Here is a 27,583-nt window from a genome sequence, read left to right as displayed (position 1 = left end):
TGACAAGTTACACAAGCCAAGAAAGAAATGGCTAATTATAGTCGTAGGTTATAGACTGCAAAAAAAAAAATATATAGGGTTATAATGCACCGATAAAGACTGCAGTGCCTTTTTACTGGTTGCACTATTATATATATATATATATATATATATATATATATATATATATATATATATATATATATATATATATATATATATATATATATAATAAAATAAGTCACAAATTATATTGCCTAGGTTTGCTTCCCAAAGAAACAAGAGAAAGCCAAGAACTTGTCCTTTTTTATGACTGAAACAAGGAAATGTAACAAACATACTCAGAGTATAAAATTAAGCTGGCTGTTCAGTCTGCTTGCCGATTGGAGCACTCCTTATTTGCATAAATCCAAGATGGCCACCTACAAACCCCCTGATGTAGGAGGTTTCTTATAACTACCAACGTAATAGAAATGGAACGATGATTTGTGTGTCCGAATATCGGTTTTCAGGAATGGGGAATTAAATGATGCAATACTTTTTTTTGCTAATGTAGCATCCTTCATTCGTATAAATCCAATATGGCTGCCATACGATCTACCCGATGAATAGCCGAAATGGGATATCTCATAACTTTTGAAGTAAAGGAAATAGAAATACGGTTTTGGTATATAATCATAGGTTTCCAGGTATGGGGAATTGATTAACGATAAGATTGCGTTGATTGGGGCATTCTATATTGTCATAAATCAAATTATAGCTAACATAAGAATATGATCGATGAATGGGTAAGAGCGAACCCATTTCCATTTTTATCCCATTAAGCTTTTTTCTTCTTCTTTCAGTGACCCTTTGGAGATTGAATGGCAAGACCAGAACCCACCATCGGAATCATGGCAGAGCAGCGGATGGCAAAATGCATCATCTGTGATGGTAAACACTCAAAAAGCCACAAACTTGTGTATGGTGCAATCATCGAGTACATCACAGATATTCTAAAATATGCCAGGCGACATCTCGGAAATGGTGACATGAAATACAAGCATGTTGTTTCGGATACGAGCGAACTGTCTCCTGTAGATCTTGTACTCGTTAAATATCATAGTAGCTGCCGCAACAAAGTAATTTACATCGGTAACATGAACAAGGTTGAGAAACAATTTGCAAACTTATCGAGTAATGAGGGTACTACAAATAAAATTGGGCGCCCATCAAAATCAACCAGTGATGTATGGCGTGCTCGTCGAGCCAGTGGTGTTGATGCGAAGACGAAGATACGTGTATTTGCTCCTTGACAAGACTATTGTAGTCATGCAGAATTTTTGTGTTTTTTTGTATACCTTGTCGAGGCTCGTGTGAGAGCTAACACACAACAAACAGCAAGGGGGGGGGGGGCATGAGACAAGAGGGGCGGGAGTGGGAAGGACAAAACAGTGGGGAACAGAGACATTAGATCTGTGGAAGGGAGAGGGATGGGGTGGGGAATGTGGGGAATACAAGATGGACATTACAGGGACTTTCAGGAAGGAAAGCAGGGAATTTGAAGGAGGTGGGTTTGGGTGGATTATCAGGGGTAGAAAAGATCAAGGATTTGGATGGGGGATGATAAGAGGTGGTGGTGAACAGCTGTTTTAAAGGCCTGGAGGGAACAATGGGATTGAACAGAGTGAGGGAGTTTATTCCAAAGGCGGGGGGGGGGGGGGAAAGAGGAATGAAAGAGTGAAGGTGAGCAGTGATTCGTGATTCTGGTAGTTTTACCAGAAGGGGGTTATTTGCGGACCTTGAGTGCCCTGCGGAAATGTGGTGGGGATAAATCGCAGAGACAGCGGGGGTGGGGGGGGCGAGGCTGGAGAGGAGACGGTGGAAGACAGAAAGAACAGAAAAATTGCACAAGATAGCTACCGATTCTATGGGACAATCAGTTATATATATATTTTTTTTTAAAAGGACACCAACAATGATCATTATCTTGTGTGCCTTGCTCAGTTAGTCGACCCAGGTGATGCTCATGCTTCGGCCAAGTACTTCCACCATCGATGCTACAAGAAGGCACTCAGTCTCACGTTTGTCATACCAATGTTCGTTCTGTGCAACGACGTATATCTAACCTTGAACTTCTTGAAGCTGTCAAATCCTCACTTTCCTGTGGTGTGGTGATGTCATAAACATGAACGCAGTAAATTATGAGTACGCAAGAATACTGAGTGAACATGGTGTTTATGGCTGCTCCAAGATCAGAAAAAAACAACACTTAAAATGGAAGTTGAAAACGCTCAGTTCCATGGAGGTTGAAACCCCGTGTAACATTTGGAGAAAAAAAGTTATCAAGTTGTGGGAGGAGAGATGGCTTTTAGCAAGGTTTCTGATAATTCAGCAATCCCAGCCAGAACTTCAATCAAAGTTGAACGAAACCATCGGAGAATATGAGATGGCGGTGACACGTCGCTCAACGTTTGCAGGGGACGGATCTTTGCTTCATCCCGACTGACAAGAGTTCCATCATGAAGGCCATAGAATAAATGCCTGTCCTGCTGATGAATGACATGGTGGTGGAGTTGATGGATTATATCATGATTGAACCAGAAAAATCACTCGTCATTGATGGGCAAGGACTAACGAAAACATCATCAATGAAGATCATCAGTGACTACTCGAATGTCTTCGTCAAATGCATCCAAGCATATGCCGAAAGGTTATAGCGAGGGACGAGTTATTTTCGACAAGTACATGGATGACTCGTTGAAGGCTAAGACTCGGGCAAAAATAACTGCAAAGGGATCTCTGCCCACTGAGTTCAAAGTTAGTGGCACCACAAATATCACCAAGGTAGCAATGAAAGAGTTTCTGGCTCACACCAAAAACAAATCAAATCCGACAGAGGATATGGGCAAGAAGCTCTAACTCGCTTTCAAAGATTCTGACATGGGATTCTGCCTTGCCTATGGGAGCAACTGCAACACCAACCGCCCCGGCGTTATTGCAGATGTGGTGAGATTCTCACGAGGAGGCAGACACATTAAACTTCAAACATAGATACATTAAAGATACCATTGCATGTCCTTGACATCTCTCAGCCATCACCTCGAGATATCTATGTTTTGTCTCCAGATTCTGACCTTCTTCTTCTTGTTTGGATGCCTGCACTGCGTGAAAGGAAGTTGAACATGATAACACAAAGAGGCAGAATTTAGTGTGCAATTGACATTCATGAAAGGGTGCAAGTACTGGGAGAGTAAAAAAAACAAACTCATGGACTATCAAGGTTCCACAACTTCACAGGAGCTCTTTGGGGAGGAAAGTTCATGGGAATCTCCAAGAAGTCTTGGGTGAATGCGTAGATCTCTCTTCCAGATGTCCACCTTGTTCGACGATGCTTTTAGCGCTTTGGTGAAACCGACAAGCACATAAATTATGACACCATCGGGCATATCGAGTGATATGTCACCCAGGTCTACTCTCAGAACACAAAATGCACTACCCTGGCAGAACTCAGATGGGAGCACTTCCGCACCAGGAATGTCAAGGGGCAAAAGCTACCACCCACTCATGGAATGCTCGTTCCTCACATAGAGTCAATTATATATGTATACGAGAGATAAGAGTTATCGTGAACCAAACCCAACCCTACCAGCGATCGAATCAAATGGCTGGGAGCTAGTTGAAAATAAACTCATGCCAGTAAGATGTTTGAGCAAACCGGCCCCTGTAAGGTCAGCTGTGAAGGCAAAAAAGAACTGCTCCAACGTGAAAAACGGATGAGTTTGTACACCTCTTTGTAAATGCATCGAGATGACGACGACGATCAAGATTGTGAATACATAGATGGCTTAATATGATGATCCAATTTGATTGTTGGTTAACATGATGAGGTTTCATGATTTATGGCATTAGAAGATGATCAGTTGATATGATGGACGATAGCATGTATGTATGTATGTATGTATGTTTATATATATATATATATACAGTAAGTCCTCGCTAACCGGAAGTTCGCATATTGTAGTTTCGATTATTCGTAATTTAGTTTTAATGACCAATTTTTCAATTATCGCAAACATTTTATGCCTATCGTAATGTCATTGCAAGGAAAATAGCAAAAAAAAAGTTTCAAACTGCCTGCAAAAAACAACAATCACACAGGATGCGCATAAACACACTTTCACTTTACTGCGCATGTACTGTATGCTGTACTGTACGTATTCTCTTCACGCTCGCCTGCATACCTTCCAGTATGAATCCCAAGCGACCCGCAAGTCTTTTGCCGAGCACACCTCGTTTATAGAGACAACGAAAGGCTGTCACATTGAAGGTGAAATTGGATATAATTAAAAGACATGAACGAGGTGAAGGGACAACGGAAATCGGCCGCGCGCAGCAATCGCTGCATCGACTGTACATTCGATCGTTCAAAGTTCGGCAAAGATAAAGAAAATATCACAGATTGCGACCAGTTCAAGTGTAACGACACTAACGAGAATGAGAGATGGTGCCATGCACAACATGGAGCGTTTATTATGTGTGTGGATAGAAGATCAAACTAAACGTCGCATGCCTTTATCTCATGCTGTGATACAAGAAAAAGCGCGTTGTTTGTGGAACGATTTAAAGAAGAAACAGGAAGCTGAAGGAAAGGTTGAAGGCGCAGAGACCTTCACAGCTAGCCGAGGCTGGTTCATGAGGTTTTGTCATCGCGCCAACCTCCACAACCTGAAGTGTAGCGGTGAGGCAGCAAGTGCGGACCATGCTGCCGCATCAGAGTTTCCAGCAAAGTTGAAGAAGATGATTGAGGATGGGGGTTACTCACCGAAGCAAGTCTACAATATTGACGAAACCGGATTGTTTTGGAAAAGAATGCCCTCCCGTACATACATCGCATGAGAAGAAAAGACTGCTCCAGGGTTTAAAGCAGCAAAGGACAGGCTGACCTTATTACTCGGTGGAAATGCAGAAGGGGATGTAAAACTCAAGCCGCTTCTTGTTTACGTTTCTGAAAACCCACGAGCGCTAAAGGGTTGCCTCAAGCCACAACTTCCCATAATATGGCGGTCAAATACAAAGGCTTGGATGACTGGGGCATTGACCCACGATTACGTGATCAATTACTTCTCCAATCATGTTGAGAAGTACTCCAAGGAGAACAACATTGACAACAAATCTTTGCTGCTTGTAGACAATGCTCCTGCCCATCCTCAGCAAATGAAAGACTGGTGTGAAAACGTGCAGGTAGTATTTTTACCACCAAATACTACCTCACTTTTACAGCCTATGGATCAGGGAGTTATTGCTGCTTTTAAAGCCTATTATGTTAAGCATACCATGCTGCAGCTTATCAAAAAAACTGATAAGGACAAGCTATCAATCAAGGAGTTTTGGCGAACATACAACATAAAATGGCTTTGGAAAACATTAAGGATTCATGGGCGGAGGTGAGTGCCTCCACAATGAACGCTGTGTGGAAGAAAGTGTGGCCTGAGTGTGTCCACAATTTCACGGGGTTTGCTGATGTTCTGTTGATTACAAGTCAAATTGTAGACCTGGTGCAGGAGGCTGGTTTTGAAGAGGTTGACGAAGAGGACGTGGATGACTGACTGGAGTCTCATGCAGAACCCTTAAGCAATGAAGATCTTATGGAGTTGGAACAGCAGTGGGCTCTTGAGGAAGAAGAATATGCTGTGACACCTTCATCCAAGCATCTCACCATGAAAAACCTCAGTCAAATCCTCAGCTCGTTTGAAAATGCCATAGAATTTGTTATAGAGCAAGATCCAAATCTTAAAAGGAGCACTGATTTTAGCAGTGTTGTTAATGATGCCCTTTGTTGCTACAAGGAACTTTATGCAGCAAAGAAAAAGAAAGCCATCCAGCACACTCTCCACGCATTTTCCAAGCCAAAAGATGCAGCACCAACTACATCCACCATCCAGGATGCTCCTTCAACCAGCTGCCAAGAGACCGTTCCCACTGGTGAAGAAAGTGACAGCACAGTGTCAAGTGAAGAGGGGGACGATTCTGCCACTCCGCAAGTGTGACTTGTCCACCGCAATCAACTCCGTTCCTCCAGCCTCGGGGTAAGTCGCCACTACTCGAGGAGTGTGTTTATGTCCAAACAATTTCGAGCCAAAAACACATCCCCCCTTTAACACATTGGTTTCTATGGGAAAACATGTTTTGTTTAACACAGTTTTGCTTATCATAAGATTTTCCAGGAACGCAACCCTTGCGAAAAGCGAGGACTTACTGTATATATATATATATATATATATATATATATATATATATATATATATATATATATATATATATATATATATATATATATATATATATATATATATATATATATATATATATATATATAGTGATAAACATGTTTTCACTCAATGTCTGATGGTCTCACTCAAATTTATCATGTTCTTATGTTCGCTATAATTGGATTTATGACAATATAAAATAATCCAATCAACACATTCTTATCTTTAATCAACTCCCCATTCCTGGAAACCTGTAATTAGACACCAAAACCGTATTTCTATATCCTTTACTTCAGAAGTTATGAAATTACCCGTATCAGCGATTCACTGGGTGTATTGTATGACAGCCATATTGGATTTATACGAATGAGAGATTGTCAAATTGCAAAAAAGTATTGCATAATTTAATTCCCCGTTTCTGAAAACCGATATTGGGACACACAAATCATTTCATTTCTACCAAGTTGGTAATTATAATAAATCTCTGTATCAGGGGGTTTGTGGTGGCCATCTTGGGTATATGTTGATAAGGAGTGTTCAAATCGGCATGATATTTATCCAATCAATTCCCAGACCAAAAGCCCACATTGAGACACCAAATTCATCATTGTATATCCATTATTTCATGAGTTATAAGGCATTTCCTCTTTCAGGTAATCAGTTAAATTATATGAAATGCCGAATTAAGGTACCAAAAGGAAATTTGGAAATTGGACAGCGTTCAACATTGTATTGTACACACCCTCAAGTACCCAAATCAACAGAGAAATCAAAATTATCATCAAATACGAGCCAGAGGCCCTAGTTCTTCCTTCCCAAACCTCACAAATAAGCCTAGATTTCCAACGCACCACTCTCATGTAACGTTTCATGACAGTCGGGGCTTCTGTTGTCACCGGCTCCAGAATTTCCACCACTGCCTGCGCCGTCTCCAGACTCATCCCAACGTCGTCCTTCAAGAGAACTAAGTTTTCGTGCAGAACGTGCCAGCTCTCGACTCAGGCCATCAAGCAGCACAACAAGGACGTGAAGCAGGCTGGAGAGCCCACCGGCATCAGTGTGACCATCGTTGACCGATGGTTGCAGGAACAATCCCTGACCTTGGGGGGCCGCAGACACTACAATGCGGCGGAGGACAGCATAGAAGCCGAAGGGCAGCCTGCGTCGTGCCTCTGCAAACAGCTCTGCCCTTACCTGTAAGTGGAAAAAAGAGATGTGTGAGGGAGTATTTGGAAAAAGGACAGTATGATATTTATCAAAGCATATACAGTAAATCTGGAAATATGGTAAGTTTGAATATCGCAGGCAACATCTTCCTGTACCTATTTAGTTATTTGCAGGGCTCAATTTCGACCAATCGTGGTTTTTGTGGTGAGATGTTATAGTTATCTCCTACGAGCCTTTTGTCGTTTCTCGCACACCATTAATAATGGCACCGAAGCATGAAACGATGGATAAAAATGATTTTCTTTTATATTATTTATTCGGTGGTTTAAGAAGCTGAAGAACACTTATAAAAGAAACACATTGACCGATTACAAAAGGGAAAAGATTTAAGAGATGAAAAGGGGAGGAATGGTGGTTGCTTTAGACATTACAGAAGGGAGGGGAATGTGGAATCTTATTTTGAATGTTTTATCTGCTTTGAAGCAGAATACATAACACGATATCTCAAGAAGTAATGGATGGATTCGGCCAAAACTTGGTGGACAGGTTTGGTGTAAGACCAGGACAAGTTGATTCAATTTTGGTGAAGATCCAGATACGAGAATTTTAAAAGTGATTCTTCACCATTGAGAGATGGGGACACAAACTATAAACAGCATATTTCAAAAAGTTGTGGATGGGTTATGAAAAAAAAAAACAAGGTGGATGAGTGGGTTAGGTGACAAGAACAACCTGAATAGATGTTGGTTAAGGTCTAGATCAGTGTTTCTCAACCTTTTTTGTCCTACGCCCCACTTTGATTTTCAAAAAAAATCGTACGCCCCACCATGATTGGAGACACAACAGTATATACTACATATGTATTCAAAAGGCAAAGCTATGAAAGCGATCATATATTGATTCATTAATTGTGAATCCTCATGCCCCACCAAAATATTGCCATGCCCCACTTTGAGAAACACTGGTGTAGATTCACATCCGACCTCTCGGTGGGATACAAAACGTAAACTGCTCAGCCTGAGGGTGGGGAGGTATGCGCTCTACTGAGTGCCTTTCCAGTTTCAATTGTGATGTGTTTATTTTTGGCTTCCTCTATATTTGCTCAAAGCCCAGGAACCTAACCGCCTGATTCACATAAGAAATTGGTTTTAACCATCATGGTTTGCAATATCGTGGCATTTTCCTGGAATGTAACCCCCACATTATTTAAGGGTTTACTATATATATATATATATATATATATATATATATATATATATATATATATATATATATATATATATATATATATATATATATATATATATATATATATATATATATATATATATATATATATATATATACACACACAAACATTACAAGCGGGTAGGCGACATGGCTGCTCGGTCTCGGATGGAAAGCTGGCCGACGCGACTAGCCGATATTCATGTACATGCTATCAATCAATTTAGTACAATAAACATGATTATCACAGCCCTCTTAGTTTGCGCCCAGAAACCCACCTTGTGAAATTTCAGGCATGTTTCCAAAGAGACTCTAACAAATGGCAGCCCTGGTAATTTCATTTATCTATTCGCTAAATATTTTATTTTTTTTATATGATGCTGTAAGACATTCTACTTGGGCACAAAAAAAAAAACAGGTCCCTCGGAGGTCCAGTTTCGGAGGTATTGATTTTTTTGTACAGTCCACAATCAGTGTACGATGTACGATAAAGTATTTTAGCTGTTGCTAAGCAATGGAGGTGTGTATAGCAACCATTCATTTTTGTGTACGTGCTAGCCACATTGTACACATTTCACCCAAGTTTCATCAAAATCAGACTCTTTCTCTTAGAGATATTCGCAATAAACCGTTTCTGAAATGTTCGACATGTACTCGGCCAAAACCTATCTCCTCCTACAAATATTTTTTGTTAGGGCTGCAAATTGGCATGAAGGGAGCTAGAAAGATTGCGCACAGAACTCTAAGCTTCGATTTTTTTTTGATTCTTTTTCGATTTTTTGACCACTTTAAAGGGCCGTTGCTATGCTGTTGCTAGGGCCCGGGCATATTCGAAAGCACACGATTCCCAGAAATATTGGTCCTACCTACCAAATTTCATTGGAATCGGTTGAGTGGTTTAGCCCCTAGACTTGACCAAAGTTTCATGGACAGACAGACAGATGGAAATGTCCAGAATAAGGGTGCTCTAAGAGCAGCCAATTATTCTCCATTCCATAATGTCCAATACTTCAGAATGAAAAAGGTAATCTTTTCTGAAAAAAAAAACACTTCTGAAAGACAAAGGAGCATCAAGTGTGCATTTTTTTTGTTGACCCAAGATTGTTGACGGAAGATCAAAAAGAAAATTGGCAGCTCATCTGTTTGGAATTCTTCGAATGATACGAATCCAAAAACGTGAGGAATTTCTATCGCGCATAATCACAGGCGACAAGACATGGGTTGACCATTGTGGCCTCAAATCCAAGCGACTGTCTATGGAGTGGGACCAGAAGACATCACCAGCAAATAAGAAGTTCAGAACGCAGCCTTTCTATGGATAATATCATGGCATCTGTGTTTTGGGACAGAGAGAGGATCCTTCTTGTGGACTCCATGTCAAAGGGTGCCACGATTAACTCGGAGCAATACATTGAGAAATTTATGACACTGAAATTCCGCATATGAAGAGTTCGTCCAAACTGAGATATGAACAACGTGCTTTTCCTTCATGACAACGTCCAGCCTCATACCAGCCTGCGCACACAGGAAGCAATTACGGCCTTGAGATGGACCGTCCTCCCCCATCCTACTTATAGTCCAAATCTTGCACCTTGATAAGCATCTGTTTGGCCTGCTAAAGAATGGATTACATGGGTATACTTTGAGGGTGACAATGCTGCGATGAAAAAGGTTTATGACCGTTTCTGATGTTGTGACAAGTTTTACAATGTCATCGGTATACAGTTTCTGGTTCTATGTCGGCAAAAGTGCATTGGAGTTGATGGAGACCAAGTGAAAAAATAACCACATTTGCCACTTCTGTATGCATATTCCTTGTCATTTTCATTGTAATGATATTTTGTGAGAAATAAAATCAGAGGCATCATTTTCGTACCGATGCTCATTCATTTACCATAAATTTGAAGTTACCATCATCATTCAACAAACGATTAAAATAATAATAATAATAACAATTACAAATGTTTTGCAAAGGTCTCCAAAACAAATTTATTTCAGGTCAATTCAATCATTCCACCCCACCACCCCCAATTGTTTTCACAATTTAAACACCTTTGTGCAAACTTCAACTTGTCAGCAAAATCAAAATAATTCACTCAAATCAATTTGTTCCAAATAAAAGGCCTCCTCATATCTCAAAGGAAGAAAAAGATTTAATTTGGTTGCTCTCAAAATGCTTGAGATTATTAATGGAATGATAAATTGTGTTTTGAAAAATAACTTTTGACGCTTTTAAGCACAGCAACCATAATTGACAAAAGAAAGGCACTGTCTGACCTGCAGGTCTGCTGCGCATGCAGACAAAGCACCGTGGTCACGGATCCCCAGCTCGGTGTCGAGTGCCCGTGCTACTTCAGTGCTGACCCCACGCGAGTTCAGCCAACGGGGGAAATCCCGTCTGCAGTCTGTTGCCATTCGGCTGCTTGCACGGATGGACCTATTACTGGTCATTCTTGTAAATGTTCTGCTGTTTTGCCAGAGGGAGGTTGGAGGGGAGTGGTGGGGGGGGGGGTGGAATGAAAGATAAAAGTGAGGATTAAACCCTTTCAAGCCACCTGCCCCTCCACAAAAAAGAAAGCCCTCCCTCTAAATGGACAACTAATGTGGATATAAACCGATGCTAGATCCCAGATTCAAATCCTATACACTGCTGAGCTCACGAAATAGGTTTTCTGATGTCCCTGGACAACCAGAACATTCCGCCAAAAAAAACCATACCTTGCTGGATGTCAGCTCAACGGGAAACCAAATTTGTTATCTGCCGAACAAACCTTCCTTTGGTCTTAATTATCCACGTTGTTCTAACTTCACAACCATCAGTGACAAGCAACATAAAGGTTTATAATTGTGAAAGAAAAAAAAGAGTTTAACATTTAAGTTTTTGTGAACAGAAAACACACAAAAACCTAGATGATATCTATGATCACAAAACAATCGCTATGGGTAAGACTCACCCGGCTTAAGGCCTAAGTCACATTTGCTACGGCGGCCGTGGGGTCTCCAAAATCTACAGCCACTAGCAATTATACGGCGGCCGCAGTATTTCCACGGTCACACAATGTAGCAGTCACATATGTTTTTATTTTTCGGGTAGCTCCACGGCGTATTTATAAATTGTGGAGACCGAAAACGTGGGGGTGCAATACGGTCTTTGATTTGATGTCGCACGGTGACCTTAGGGCGTTCCTGCGGCGGCCATTGAATTTAAGGCAGACGCAAGGTGCCCGCAAGGCGACCGCAGGGGGGCCCTAAGGCGAATGTGCGGCCAGACGGATGGTAACGAGAGGGGTTTTTTTTTGTTTTTTTTTCAACCAGTTTTTTGTTTCGGCTTATCGAATTGTTACGGCGAACGTAGAAATGAAAAAAGTTATAACTCTGCGTTATAATTCCACGGCGACCTTACGACCTGTAAAATATAGCCAAACGGCGTTGGGCCACCCTGAGGCCACCGCAGAAACTCTGCGGCCGCCGCACGTTTCTGTCAATTCAGAGGGCGTACGGCCGCCGTATCCTCGCCGTAGAGCAAATGTGACTTTGGCCTAACCGAAGCTATCGCCTGCAACTTACCCTTAGTGCACGATCGAATGATGGTATATGTTGTTCAGACTGCCATGATACGTGACCTTAAACATTCATTGTGAGGCAGATAACAGCAATTTTTGAGAGGAATCGTGCAAATGATGATACAAGCATCAAATTTGGCACATTTGTTCTCCAGGGGATTCTAATCAAATCTGCCTGATTGGTCATTTGAAAATCCAAATTTTGAAAAAAAAAAAAAAAAAAAAAAAAAAAAAAAAAGGCAAGATCACGAATCAATTTTCAGAAACATCATCAAAGACGTTCCAAGTCTGCCATGCAGTTTTCTTCCCTTTACCGCGGAAGGCAGACACGACGTCACATCCAGTGAACGCATGGAAGTATGGGATCCCTCGAGCTTTCTCAGGCCCTATTGCAGAAACTACCTCATGGACTGGAATCCATCGCGCCTTGGCTCCTTGGCCAAAGGCAATCCACATGTTCTCAACACCTAGTTCCTGTAAGGATGGCAGTGCAGATATTGCTACGACTAGTACGTCCGTGTCATTAGCCCTAATGATAATGGACTTGCTACCATCCGTCGTTGCATCCCTGGCGTGTACAAATATTCCAGTGTCAGCTTCTTCATGACAACATGGAGACACAGCATCCAGTGACTTCCTTGTGTTGCTAATGGCATCTTCTCCTTTTGTGACAATGACTGTGCTTGTCGTCTGTGATTCACACATCTTTTCCGCAAGGAAGTGAAACAGCTCAGTCTTGTTGCTGTCATCTCGAAGAAAGCTTCTCCAGTTACTTGGGGTCTTACTGGTTCCTGTCACTCTTCTTCTGATTCCTTGCCCCCTTTTCGACCTTGCCTCGGACTTCAGACTTGACTTCTTGTACACATCAAACACTACGTCCACCCTCTCGTACCTGGCACCATAGGATTCCACCTTTGGGATGATGTCTTCTTTAGCAAAGTCATCAAATATCTTTGAAGTGCGTGGAGGTCGGGCATTGATAAGTGCTGAGCCATCAATGATGACTGCATCTCCCCTTGGTTCTCTGTCTGGGATGTTTGTTCACTTGCGCTTCAAGAATTTCAGCCAGCTGTGACTTCAAATTTTTTTGAAGTTTTTTTTTTTTTCTTCAAATTTTTCAAAATTTGGATTTCCAAATGGCCAATCGGGCAGATTTGATCAGAAAGCCCTGCAGAACAGAAATGCCAAAGTTGATGCTTGTATCATAATTTGCACCGATTTTCTACTATCGACTACACTAGTCAGTGATAAGAGTGAAAATTAAGAAAAATGTGTCCCCATCGACAATCTATCCATAAAACTCAACATCATCAAAATCAGAGAAAAATTATTCAAGCTGTGCTCAAAAAGATGTTTGTTTTTGTTTTTTTAAATCAGGTCACAGTGATAAATCAAACATGATCCAGGACACTCGACAAATATCAGGTGCACAACTTCAGTGCAGAAAATGACGACGACGTCAGATGAACTCTCGTTTTACAACAATTATGGACAAAAGCTTGCACCCTCAGATTTACTTTTCCACATACATGTAGATAAGAATATGTGGAGTGTGACAAGCACTCCCCCGATCTCCAATGGACATAGTCCTACACCAAAGCATCACCTCCAACCCAGACGCCTCAGCCCGGCGACTCTTAAACAGACAAAGATTACTCTGTCAACATCCGTTAAACATCAAACGGAGCTGTATATCCAGATTTTGGGCTTATTTGCCCTCATCAGGACGGTATACCGATAAATATCTAACCAATGACGACCACATTCGTCATTTATACATCAAGCACACCTCCTGACTGTTTTGGTGAGCATCACCGCAAATTATGTCTCACACGGTAAAACCGCATAATCCGCAAAGAACAACCGAGGGCCTGCTCATGAGAGGGTCTTCCTACATTTCGATTTTTTTTTATAACTACGCCCCCCTGTGGTGTTTCATTGCGGACATGGGTGCGTCCCACCACAGGGGGAAGACCCTCTCGTGAGCAGGCCGTCGCTGCTCCGATGGTTGGCAGCGAGTGCCCTGGAACCAGTGGGGGGAAAGAGAGTGGCACTTGTATATGTGGAAGAATTGCGTCACTCAGCTCAGATAGCAGAGCGCTGGTACGGTTTGCCAGAGGACCTGGGTTCGAGTCCCGGTCTGGGCCTGTAACTTTTCCACACACACATATATATATATATATATATATATATATATATATATATATATATATATATATATATATATATATATATATATATATATATATATATATATATATATATATATATATATATATAAAACAAATCAACTCAGTTGCTGAAAAAACATCTCAGATTTCTCCTCTTCCTCTCACTGAATCTTCTTCCTTTTGTTTTGACAGGGCCCTCTTCCCTGTCCTGGAGGTGGTGACTGTATATACAACTCTGTTTCTTATCTTGGTGGAAATTTCAACTGCCACCACATCAGCTGGCTGGGTGCAGGCTCCACAATATGCCATGGCATGCATTGCAACTGAAACTTTTTTTGTATACACAGTCAAGGCTCATGGAAGAGCTAGCACACTGAAGAGATAAAGATGTTACAGACAAAAACACGACGCAACACACACATGCATGGACAATGAAACTCCAAAGTAGAAAGACTGGAAAATTATGAAGGATTTGGGTGGGGTTAATGAGTGTAGAAAAGATCATAGTTTTTGGAAGGGGGATACTTTCTGAAACTCTTTGGGTCCAACCGCATTTTTGAACTTCCCAAACTACATCTCTGCTTACAGTACGTCGTCCCTTATGGACCTAATAATGACAAACGTTCAATCCAACCTCTCCTGTTCTTCTTCTGCAAAGTTCATATATCGCTATTATCAACTTCACCTCGGGAAATACCTCCAACAAATCTCGATAGCCTTCATGCACTGGTTCATCCTGTCTACCCTGCCAGTTCTAGGACTTTCCAACCAATCTCGTTCCTCAAAGTCAGGGTGGAGTTGGTCTTTGGTGTATGCTCGTCCTCCATCCACTCGCACAACTCCAACAACATAAATGCAAACTATACACAATTTAAGGAAGAAATGTATGAATTTGACAATTGCCTCCATAATTTCATGCACCGAACCAACCTTGCTGCCTGCCCACCCACCTCCCCCCCCCTCATCATACCTCTTCAGAGACCCAATGTTGCCTGGACGTGGTATCCTCACCAGAGAAGATGGAGAAAGTTGTTAGCCTCCACCCTGCATTCGCGATGGACCCAAATAGCATCAGTGCCTGTGTTCTGAATACTGCTCTGTTGCTCTTGCTTCTCCTATGTTTGCACTCTTCAGCCTTTCCTCCTTTGGCTGCTTCCCATCTACCTGGAAGTTAGCAAACATCACTCTTGTTTTCAAGAAGGGTGCAAAAATAAATCCACTCAATTAAAGGCCAGCAAGCTTACTTCAAATTACAAGCAAAGTTAATGGTATTCATCATTGCTGCCGATGACAAGTCTTCATCTTATCAAACAGCATCATCACTGAGCATACATCGAGTCAGTTAGTCACTCAACTCTAAACATACTGACTTGCCGTTGTGAAATGTAATCCCCAATCCCATTGACAGGTAGAAAGTAGCTGCATCACTATTTGCAAATCTGGACTTGATTAGTTGCTGGTCGAACAATTTGAATGTCTTTCAATCAGGACAAATGGCAGTCTCATCCTTTTGCTCCAGAAGCACTGTCAAAAGAACCATACATATTTTTCATGATCATCTAATGTATGAAGCTCAGCCTCACTATTAACCATGACCTCTCCTGTGCTGGCCACACTACAAAGCTTTCTACCAAAACTAGCTCCAGACAAGGCATCCTCCATTGTTCCAAGCCATTCCATGGAAAATCAGAACTACTCAGCCTACAAGGATTTAGTCCACAACTCAACAGTTACCGCTTCTGCCATATGCACTGGCAGCTCAGCATCACATTATAGCTCTCCTGAATTCTGTGCAATGCAAGCTCTAAACATTATTGGCATCTCCGACGATGAGGTCAAAGCACAAGGACTGTTGCTCAGTCATCACATCAAGATCAGTGGACTGTATTGTTCGTTTTTCAACGGGCTCTCCTCCGGTGTAGCTTCCTCTACCTGCTTGGCCTTCCGACCCTTCCCAGCTCATCAGGGCACACGAGTTCTTCCTGTTCAAACTCCCAAAATCCAGGTTTTCTGCCCACCTTCACACTTTTCTCCCATTTGTCGAACTGCCTTCGAGAGGTAATGAAATTGCACTCTTCCCTCCGGGGATCAACTTCAAGTCAGCGGTGCATCGTCACCATCTCGTGCCATCACCCATCACAGCCAAGATATTTTCAACCCACATTAAATCCGACCTCACCAAACTCTTACTTGCAGGTTAATGCTATTCCTCCCCTCTGTCCATCAATTCCCTAGCTTGACGTGTGCAACGGTGACTCGGTTGTCAGCGAGTAGGCTTTTCACCCGGCCACCTCTCTCTTCCAAAAGCTTTGATTTAAAAAAAAAAAAAATTTTCCTTGAAGTGGTTTTTAATCAGGGCATTTACTTATTTGCCACTGCAGGTCTTCAAAGTTCAAGCAACAATTTAATCTTTTTCAGCAAGTAAGGCTGATTGAGGAGCTAAAATATACCGTCACAGATTTTTGGAAATCCCCAGGGTGACGCATACCAAAGCACAGAAAACCATAGTATTTTGTTTCGCTAAACCTGAGAATACAACGTGTAGTATTTGGAGTTAAAATTATGTTATGCTCAAAGCAGTATCAATCAGCCCAAGTATTCGTTCTTCATCTTTCATCTCTCTCCATCTCTGGAACACATCAAACACATTTTACAAAAATGCTTTACATGACTCTACACCACAAAATAGTTTGCAAGCGGCAGTACAAGGACAGCAAGCTCCGAGCTATCTCACGAGCACCGCTGGATTACAGAGACAGCCATTGGAAAGCTGCTGGATCATGAGGCAAGTGGACATGGTGGGAGACGGACCACATACTTATGAAAGGTTGATACAGAGATCGGAACAGTGTGGCCACATACGGGAGCAGCGAGGACATCGGAAAAGCCTGGAGGGAAAACTGGAGCCTAGAGGAAGAGAGGGGTAGTCGGAAGCAAAAAGAGGGAAAGAAAACATGGAAAGAGCTCCTGGAAACGGTTGCCACACTTGCAGCTGCTTTCAGACTCTCTCAAAGCTACATCTCCCTCGTTCTCTCACAATGCAGAGCAAGCAACAGAAGCGCCAACAGCCCTTTTTAAAGGATCAATTGACACTTCTTCGCACCTCACACTTTTACACTTTTCCACGCACCCATAAATCGCCCACCCCATTTGATAACATGTGGGTCAGCCGGTTCACGTACGGGTGAGAGTGGGGTCGACAGTATACCCCCATCACTCTCACTATCTGTCTATCCCTCTTGCTCGTCTTCTTTTTCCTGGCATGAGAATGCCATCTGCATTACTTGTGTTAAGTTGACTGATTAATAGGCTGATGCGCACAGATAAGGTTTTTCTAATTGTGACTGTTTGACCTGTAAATGCATGCCTTCGTTGAATAATAATCCCTTCCAAACCAACCTGTTGTCAGTTTCCATTGTTTGGAGTTTAGACGGTGTGCTGAAACGGGGAGTTCTCGTGGCCGATCCGTTATGAATAGTCAGTAGCCAACGCATACACCTACGGTAAAGCTTGGCCATGCCCTGGAATCAGTTGCGTGTTGGGAAGTGCAATCCCCCACTTGGGTTGTTTAATTTGTCAGGAAGGTAAAGCGGGATTTTGACAATGGACCATTTTAAGAACACCCCTTGCAATTCACCGCGAGGCGAATCCGTAACGATACGTATCACATACCGAGCAAAAGCACCCATCCCCAGGGGCAGGAAAAGCTTATGTAAATTGATCAATTCTTTTTCATGGACTTTAAAAAGGTTGGGCTGGCAGGATGGCCTAGAGGTACCCACACTGACATCTAACCTGTCTCGCCTGGCTTGAATGCAACCCAGCTACAAACTGTCATTCCAGTGTTTCACAAGCAGAGTGATTCATCAATGCGTGTGCCATCTCTCAGATGGATGTGAAACGGACACCCCATCTGCTGACATCGGTTGGTGGACATTAAAGGTGCCCATTTTGTCCTTTGCGAGCTATCACTGGCACCGAGAACGAATTCCAAATTCTACCCTACCTACTGCTGGGAAGGCCATGGAAAACCAACCAGTATAACCCTTGCTCAGGAAGCTGCTTCAGCAGCACCGAAGCTCTGTGAAGAGTGTGTGACATGAGAGAGAGAGAGAGCGAGAAGAAAAAAAAACAAGGTCAATTGTGTTGTACTCTTGGTTTCACTCAGAGCCAAAGCTCCAGCCTACTTATACTACCCACTGGAAGATGTTGGTGCAACATCAGGTGGCAGAGAGAGGTGATGGTGCAACATCATCAGCACTGAGAGAGAGGCAACAACAAAGGCTGCAGGTTTGCGAGAACTGGGTCAGGAGGATTGCAGGGGTGAAGAGGGTTGACAGGAGGAGGATGGATGAACTGAGGGAGGAGATTGGTGTGTCGATGAGTTTGATGGGAAGATTGGTGAAATGCTGGCTAAAATGGGCTGGACACTTGGTGCGGATGGGAGAAGAGAGAATTGCAAAGAGAGCGGATAGGTTGAAGGAGCAAGGTAGGAGGAAAAGAGGGAGATTGCGGTTGAGGTGGGATATCAGTAAGGTAGGGGTGGTTGGAGAGTGGAGAGAGTTGGCTGAGGTCAGAGGGCATTGGAGGAGTATTATGGTCAAGGCAGGGCAGAAGCTCGGTGCCATCGGACCTCACCCAGGAGGAGGAGGAGGAGGAGGAGGAGGAGAAGTAGTTGTTGTCGATTTGAAAGGTTACTGGAAGGGACAATAAAGTGACTGACTGTCAATCAAGATAAGCATCAACAAAAGTGAAATGAAAATGCAAAATAACCAATCAGCAGCTTTTCAAACGCAGCGCAGGAAGCAGCCACCGTAAACTGGAAACAGACAAACACATGGGCAGACATCACGGTTTGCAATACAGTATATGTATATAACACAAGATTATCCAAATGTAACACGTCAACTGATAAAGTGTTGGATTTCCGCCTGATCCTCGCACAGTTTTAAAAGACATTTTCTAATAATTCTTCCCATCACCACCACAAGATGTGAAAAGAAAAACTTTCCCGCACAATTACCTACAAGAGCCAAAGAATCATGGGAGTTCTCTCCCATATAATACGAGCGCATTCACAAGTTTACACGGACATTGTAAAATGTGTAAAAATAGTTCAATGCTGACCAGATGACCAGACTCGGTGGCGTAATGATTGGAGCATTCACCCTGAGTCTTGAAGGTTGGTGGTTCAAACTCTGGCAGAGTCAAACCAAAGATTTTTAAAACGTTACTTCCTTGCTTAACTCTCAGCAGTAAAACTGAGAGAGTGCAGACAAGCAATGGCAAACCACCAAGTATAGACCTTGCCAATAAATTACAGTGTTGGTACTGCCGAAGCAAAGAGTACGGTACATCAAATTAAATAAATTGCAATGCTGAAATTTGTGCAATTGCTGAGCAAATAATATTGAAGTAATAGCAATGCTGGTCGAGGCATTTTTACCTCCGCCACTGAAGGTGAAGGAGGTTGTTTTCACCCGTCCGTCAGTCTGTCCGTCTGTGTGCAGGATATTTCAAAAAGCTATGTACGGATTCGGATTAAATTTGGCAGACAGGTTGGGTGTGTGACAGGGACGAACCGATTCGATTTTGGTGAAGATCCGGATCCGACTTGAAGAATTTTTAAAGTGATTCTTCAACATTGAGAGATCGGACCAAAAATGATATACAGCACGCTATGTTCTTGTGGATCAGGCATTGCGTGGTGGAGGCATGCGCTCCACCGAGTGCCCTTCTAGTTTGTTTAAGGTATTATGAGACAGGGTTAACATAAAATGAAAATAATGTAGAAAAAAAAATAAAAGACAAACTTTAGAAGACTGATGAAATTGTCGGTGTCAGACAAGGTCTTGAGAGGGCATTACGAACAACCACTCACCAAAACGAGCAAGTGCAATGGTCTCATGGGATTTTCACATTAACAAGAGTCCTGGACAGTGCTATTTCTGCATCAACGGCTTCCTCATTTGCTCATATTTTTCCTTTTATTCATATACTCAGTAATGCCTACTCAAAAACCTCTATCCTGCCTTCTTTTGTTAGGTCTACTTTTTGTTTTACCTCCTACAACACTTTTTCTTGCATTCTCTCCGCTCCTGGCTCAATAGCAGAGCCATGCTACACCTTCCGATGAACACATCGTCCTTTCCAACTCAATACACTCAACCCACCCTGAATCTCTTGGACAATATCCTCAACTTTGCATTGCCTGAATTTTGGTATGTGGAAATGCAACGAGACCAGCTCATGCTCAAAAAAATAAAAAACAAACAAGCAGTCATAGACTGGTACTTACGAAATCGTCAACTTGACCTCTGACCTTGTCTAATAAAAGCTGTCTCTGGAGAAGGTAGCGACACAAACCAGAAGTTTCTACGATGATTCTGTACCAAACCATCAAAAATCTAATGTTTTGGATGTTTGACCTCACTGTGACCTTGACCTTTGACCGATTTTGACCAAAATCTAATCGGCACAAGCCATCACCCTCCTGAATCACGTGGTGTAATTTGACATTGGTAGCTCCTTCCATTCTCGAGTTTTCTGTACCAAACCATCAAAAATCGAATATTTGACCTCACTGTGACCTTGACCTTTGACCGATTTTGACCAAAATGTAATCAGCGCTAGCCATCACCCTCCTGAATCACGTGGTGTAATTTGACATTGGAAGCTTCTTCCGTTCTCGAGTTATCATTTTTGGATGTTTGGCCTCACTGTGACCTTGACCTTTGACCGATTTTGACCAAAATCTAATCAGCACTAGCCATCACCCTCCTGAATCACGTGGTGCAATTTGACATTGGTAGCTTCTTCCGTTCGAGTTATCTGTACCAAACCATCAAAAATCGAATATTTGACCTCACCGTGACCTTGACCTTTGACCGATTTTGACCAAAATCTAATCAGCACAAGCCATGACCCTCCTGAATCACGTGGTGTAATTTGACATTGGTAGCTTCTTCCGTTCTCGAGTTATCATGCCTACAAACAAACAAACAAACAAACTAACAAACAAGCAGTCATAGACTGGTACTTACGAAATCGTCAACTTGACCTCTGACCTTGTCTAATAAAAGCTGTCTGTAGAGAAGGTAGCGAAGCAAACCAGAAGTTTATACGATGATTCTTTACCAAACCATCAAAAATCGAATGTTTGACCTCACTGTGACCTTTGCCGATTTTGACCAAAATCTAATCAGCACTAGCCATCACCCTCCTGAATCACGTGGTGTAATTTGACATTGGTAGCTTCTTCCGTTCTCGAGTTTTCTGTACCAAATCATCAAAAATCGAATATTTGACCTCACTGTGACCTTGACCTTTGACCGATTTTAACCAAAATCTAATCAGCACTCGCCATGACCCTCCTGAATCACGTGGTGTAATTTGACATTGGAAGCTTCTTCCGTTCGAGTTTTCTGTACCAAACCATCAAAAAACGAATATTTGACCTCACTGTGACCTTGACCTTTGACCGATTTTAACCAAAATCCAATCAGCACTCGCGATGACCCTCCTGAATCACGTGGTGTAATTTGACATTGGTAGCTTCTTCCGTTCTCGAGTTATCGTGCCTACAAACAAACAAACAGAAACGGAAGGCATCAATATACTTACGAAATCTTTAGATTTCGTAAGTAACAAACAAACAGAAACGGAAGGCATCAATATACTTACGAAATGTTTAGATTTCGTAAGTAAAAAAAACACTTGGTCCTTTCTCACCTCATTCCTGCTCCCTTCAGCCAAGTGCTTCCCCCCTCTCTGCCCCTCTGGTCCTCCAATATCAGAGGTCTACCCTCTAACTTCACAGATCTGCCCAGACAAGCTGCTGCAGCAAGCCCAGATGTTGCATGTCTTGCAGAAACATTTCAATCGCAGGATGTCGTGGACTTGTCTGTGTAAAAATACAGATCTGGGTATCTGCATCCTGAGTATTCCCTGGTCATTGTCTCCTCCACCCAAATAGGCCCAATTCCTGCAATGGTGGTGGTGTTGCTGGGTATGTTTGTCGTTCCATCCCCCACAGCCACTGCCCCTCACCGTTTGCCCACAATCCCATCAAGTACATAATTGGCTTCGGGTGCCTCTCAAAAACAATGCATGGTTTCTTTGTCATCGACTCCCAATGACTCGATATGAGGCTCTCTGTGGAAACATTGATAAGACTCTCCTTACCCCTGTTCACCCTTCCCAGCTGGCTTGATATTTGTTCACACACGTCACTACATGCCCTCGCAGCAAAATTGTTTTGTGTGACAACTTGACGAGCATGCATCTCTACATGGCAACCACTCATTACTGGACATTCATTGTCAGGTCAAATTTTTCCTGCTTCTCCAAATCTCCAAACTCTTCCAGCCATGTGTTGGTAAAAGTGTGTGACCCTTAATACGTCCGCCACTGCGGGGGCGGGGGGGGGGCAGAGGTTATGTTTTCACCAGTCTGTTTGTTTGTGTGCAGGATATCTCAAAAAGTTGTAGACAGATTCGGTTGAAACTTGGTGGACAGGTTGTGTGTGTGTGACAAGGACAAATTGATTCGATTTTGGTGAAGATCCGGATCCGGGCAGAGACAACCGCTCCACTGAGTGCCCTTCTTGTTGATACAGTTATTGAAGAAGCCCCAATGCAAATCAAGCCAATCGGTCTCACCTAAAAATCCAGTCTCCAGTCAAGACCCCATCATCATCACATCAGCTCCGAACATTGATGCTCCTGGAATTTCTTCTACAACTGATCAATTTTTCTTCTTCACCAATTCATCACATTTGACATAAAACGCTCTGTCCATCACTGACCTTGGTATAAAGATGTATGTGGTGAGGAAAATGCAAGAAACCAACTTGCATTCTACTCCGAGAAGGCAAACACTCCGCACAGTTAAGAACCAACATGTATATTCTACGAAGAGCCAGGGGCCAACATCAGGCTCAAATGCGATCCAAATTCTCCAGCCTCTCATCGATGTCCAAAGCCTGTCGGTAGCTGGTCAAGTCTGTGTGTGGTACACATTCTAATTTCCATTTTTTTCCCTCCTAAAGGATGGAATCATGCAAGAGACTGCCGAGGAAATAGAGTTCATAAAGTGTTTACTCAAAAGTCCAAGATCCCAAACCCTTCCCTTCATTTATCCCCCCCCCCTCCCCCACATTACAGTATCTGGTACACATTCTCTCTCTCGAATACATTTCACAGCTTCGGTGGAAAAGTTTATTTACCAGGCTCATCTCGTCTACATATGCTGAGTGTTTCACTTTCTCTCATTTTTTTTTTCCTCCATTGTTCATCTCCAGGCCATTGTTACTCATTTTTGTGTCATTGGCTTCATCTGCTGGCGTTGTGATGATCCCATAGATCTGTGCGTTTGTCGGCCGAATAACTGGACAGCTAGAATGACCAAATTTGGCACAGAGCCTCATCTTGTGAAAGTATTGGATGAGTTCAACTTTGAGCTCACAAAGAAAGCTATAAAATGAAAATCAGTACAGGACTATTTACTCACACCACAGCTCTGCGACACGATAGGTTAGTACCCTCTGGAGCAGTATTGCACGAATGAAAAAAAAACAACGGTGCGTGTCAGCACCTCTCTTGAACGCATTACATTTCTTCCTGTGTATGTTCTCCCCATCCTCAAAATACCCTTTGATAACCTGCAAATCTGCTTCCCTCTTGTTATTTAGCTCCTCAATGAGCCAAGGCACTCATGTGGAAACAAGAACAGATAAAACAAGGACAAATGTGTCCAAGAGCAGCGTCCTAAAGGTTTTGTCGGCTAAAAAAAAAACAACTTCCGATATTTCGTCACGTACCTTCATTAAACCAATAGCGAGACCCGTCATAATGTATTTACGTATTTACGACATTACAATACGATAAATGGAATAATCTTTAAATATTAACGTGAACTTTTCGAAACTTTAAAGCAAATGTCCGAATATATTTAAGAGTTCATGATAGACGTTCTCAAAAGGCACCGTCTATGTGAGGATGTGTACATGTGCTTAGTATTTAAGGAGATCTGGATCTTGTATATACAAGAGCCGAGTCCTCGAGGTTAAGGAAGAAGAAGAAGAAGAAGAAGAAGAAGAAGAAGAAGAAGAAGAAGAAGAAGTAGAAGAACAAGAACAAGAACAAGAAGACCGAGCTCTCTATGAGCAGTGTTTGCTAGCGCAAGACACCGCTAACAAGAAAAAGAGCAATCGGTGATTACAGACCCTCGCCAGGACTTCTTTCGAGTCATGTATTGTTTGAGGGTAAATCCAATATGGCTGCAAAACCATGTGTCTGATCAAGTTGAAATTTAAAACATGTATCCCCCATCGCTACTAGATCATAAATGTGAAGTTTCACATTGATTGATTAAGCGGTTCTAGAGAAAACATTATTTAATATTTTTCTTCAAACCATGTGACCTATCAATTATTCCTCAACACACTTGTGCACCCATGGCTTGGGGAACATTTGAGTGAAGTTTCCCCTCGATTTGTCCAACCGTTCTGGAGAAGATATTTTTTATAGGTTTTCGGGTAAATGCAATATGGCTGCCAAACCATGTGACCAATGATATCATATGTGTGAACATTTTCTTCCTCATGGACAGGCGGTCATACGTGTAAAGGTTTGCCTCGAACAATTCAGCCACTTCAGAGAAGATTTTTGAAGGTCATTGTTTTTTTTTTCAAACAATATGGCTGCCGAATCATGTCACCGATGATGTCACAAATTTTTTTTTCTGTGCCCTATTTTATCCCGAGATGACCCTCAAAAATTTTCAGACTGATCGTATGTGGCGTTTTACATATGCAATTATGACGTCATTAAAAAAAGCACTCATTCCCCATGAGGAGTACTTGCCATGTGCCAAGTTTCAATTTTTTTCCCTTGGTGCGGTTTCAGAGATACAGAGGTATAAATTCTTTCCTTTTCTTCCAATATGGCTGCCACACCACATGACCTATGACGTCATAATTAAAACATACATGAGTAATCGCACTGATGGTCAAAATTTCATGTCATCCGACAAGCAGTTGCAGAGAAACACACGGAAGTTCTGCGAGGACAAACCGACAGACAGACAGACAGACAAACGGACCCAAATGAAACACTCTCTCCTTTGGCGAGGATAATGATTAATATGAAGTTTGTGAAAACAAGTCTTTACAACATATGGCCAATAATAAAAATGGACGCCCGTACTCTTGATAGAGCTCGAGGCATTCAAAACATAATGCGAACCGTTTCAAGGTTGCAACCAATCCTGGGCATATCACGACTGTCACAGGATAGCTCGGTTGATAGAATGTTCACCATCAAGCTTCCTCGTCTGGATTCTATCCCAGACTGGCACTTAACCATCCTCCACTCCCTCTCCTTCCCTCCAAAATGCCATCCCAAGGCAGTGCCAGCAAGAGGGATCACAGCATGCGAATGATAGTTACATAAACATGGTTAGCCCATCTGCAGCTATGCTGTCGATGCTTAAGAACCCAAGATAGCTAACTGCAATCTCAGATCGTCCACAATCCAAAACCATGATCTTTTCTATCCTCGTAAACCCAATCTAATCCCTCCTAATTTTCCTTGTCCATGCATGCGGGTTGCGAGTCCTGTTTTTGGCCGTTACGTCCTGATATCTGTTCAGCGTGCTCGCTCCTACTCCACAAGCATCATCTATGTATGCAAAAAATAAAGAATTAAAAATTAAAAAAAAACAAACATGCCATTGTGGGTTAATTTTTAATCTTTCAGTAAGAATGGCATCAATCGGTGGCATCTGAGTCCTTCTTTTGAGATCACATTGGATGCTTGGAATACATCATTGCAGGTGATGAATTTCAAGAAACCTGCCGAGGGTAGTGGCAATTGCTCTCTTAAGTTAATTGGTGGACTTTCAGCAAGAAACTAACCCCAAAGACTCATGAACTTGTAAGTGGGCTAACAGGATGGCCTTGAGGTGCGCAGCCTCACCTCTAAGCAGTCGAGCCTGGGTTTGAATCCCGACTCGGCTACGAACTATCATCCCAGTGTTTCACAGGCAGGACGGTTCATCAATGTGTGTGTGTGTGTGTGTGTGTGTGTGTGTGTGTGTGTGTGTGTGTGTGTGTGTGTGTGTGTGTGTGTGTGTGTGTGTGTGTGTGTGTGTGTGTGTGTGTGTGTGTGTGTGTGTGTGTGTGCCGTCCCTCACATGGGCATTAAACTGGGTGTCCCAGCTGCCACAATTCGGTGGTGGACGTTGAAAATCCCACGGGGTCATCCTCAAAAAAGTGTACGAGCTATCGCCGGCACCCTGAACAAAAGTACAAATTCCTGCCCAAACTATTGATGGGAAGGAAATGGCAAATCACCCAGTGGAGCCCTTGCTCAGGAAGCTGTTTCGGCAGCACCGACACTTTGTAACCAAGTCTGGTACATCAGAGAGAAACTTGCAAGTCCATTTGTGGATGACATAAGCTTTCAGAATAACGATGTGATCCTCAAATGTGTGTGAGAAACGGAGGGTGGGGGGTTGCTTCCAAGATGAAGATGAGAGAGACAGAGAGACAGAGAGACAGAGAGACAGAGAGACAGAGAGACAGAGAGACAGAGAGACAGAGAGACAGAGAGACAGAGAGACAGAGAGACAGAGAGACAGAGAGACAGAGAGACAGAGAGACAGAGAGACAGAGACAGAGAGAGAGAGACAGAAACAGAGACAGAGAGAGAGAGACAGAAACAGAGACAGAGAGAGAGAGACAGAAACAGAGACAGAGACAGAGACAGAGACAGAGAGAGAGAGAGACAGAGACAGAGACAGAAAGAGAGACAGAAACAGAGAGAGAGAGAGACAGAGACAGAGACAGAAAGAGAGACAGAAACAGAGACAGAGACAGACAGAGACAGAGACAGAAAGAGAGACAGAAACAGAGACAGAGAGAGAGACAGAGACAGAGACAGAAAGAGAGACAGAGACAGAGACAGAGACAGAGACAGAGACAGAGACAGAGACAGAGACAGAGACAGAAACAGAGAGAGAGAGAGACAGAAACAGAGACAGAGAGAGAGAGAGACAGAAACAGAGACAGAGAGAGAGAGAGACAGAAACAGAGACAGAGACAGAGAGACAGAAACAGAGACAGAGAGAAACAGAAACAGAGAGAAACAGAAACACAGAGACACAGAGACACAGAGACACAGAGACACAGAGACACAGAGACACAGAGAGACAGAGAGACAGA

The 27,583-nt window shown here is 42.6% G+C and overlaps 1 protein-coding gene across 9 annotated transcripts in view; it reads right to left on the bottom strand.

Moving 5' to 3' along the window:
• The window catches only part of LOC147031827 (uncharacterized), a 109,873-nt gene that overhangs the window by 81,194 nt on the left and 1,096 nt on the right, over positions 1 to 27,583 (bottom strand). For 6 of the 9 annotated variants that reach the window (XM_085868035.1, XM_085868076.1, XM_085868024.1 and 3 more), the window contains exons 2-3: positions 10,902 to 11,091; positions 7,082 to 7,424 (exon numbers count right to left, since the gene is read on the bottom strand). In XM_085868035.1, coding sequence (XP_085724161.1) covers positions 7,082 to 7,424; positions 10,902 to 11,075 — 517 coding nt within the window. In that variant the 5' untranslated portion in view covers positions 11,076 to 11,091. Of the gene's footprint in view, positions 1 to 7,081; positions 7,425 to 10,901; positions 11,092 to 15,328; positions 15,523 to 27,583 lie in introns of all 9 variants that reach the window. The other 3 variants (XM_085868056.1, XM_085868046.1, XM_085868013.1) reach the window with 3 other exon arrangements.

This window comes from Eptatretus burgeri, chromosome 2 (assembly GCF_056783735.1).
Source record: "Eptatretus burgeri isolate ZD-2024b chromosome 2, Ebu_testis_v1, whole genome shotgun sequence".
In the NCBI taxonomy this organism is placed as follows: domain Eukaryota; kingdom Metazoa; phylum Chordata; class Myxini; order Myxiniformes; family Myxinidae; genus Eptatretus; species Eptatretus burgeri.
This window is presented reverse-complemented; position numbering and strand designations above follow the sequence as displayed.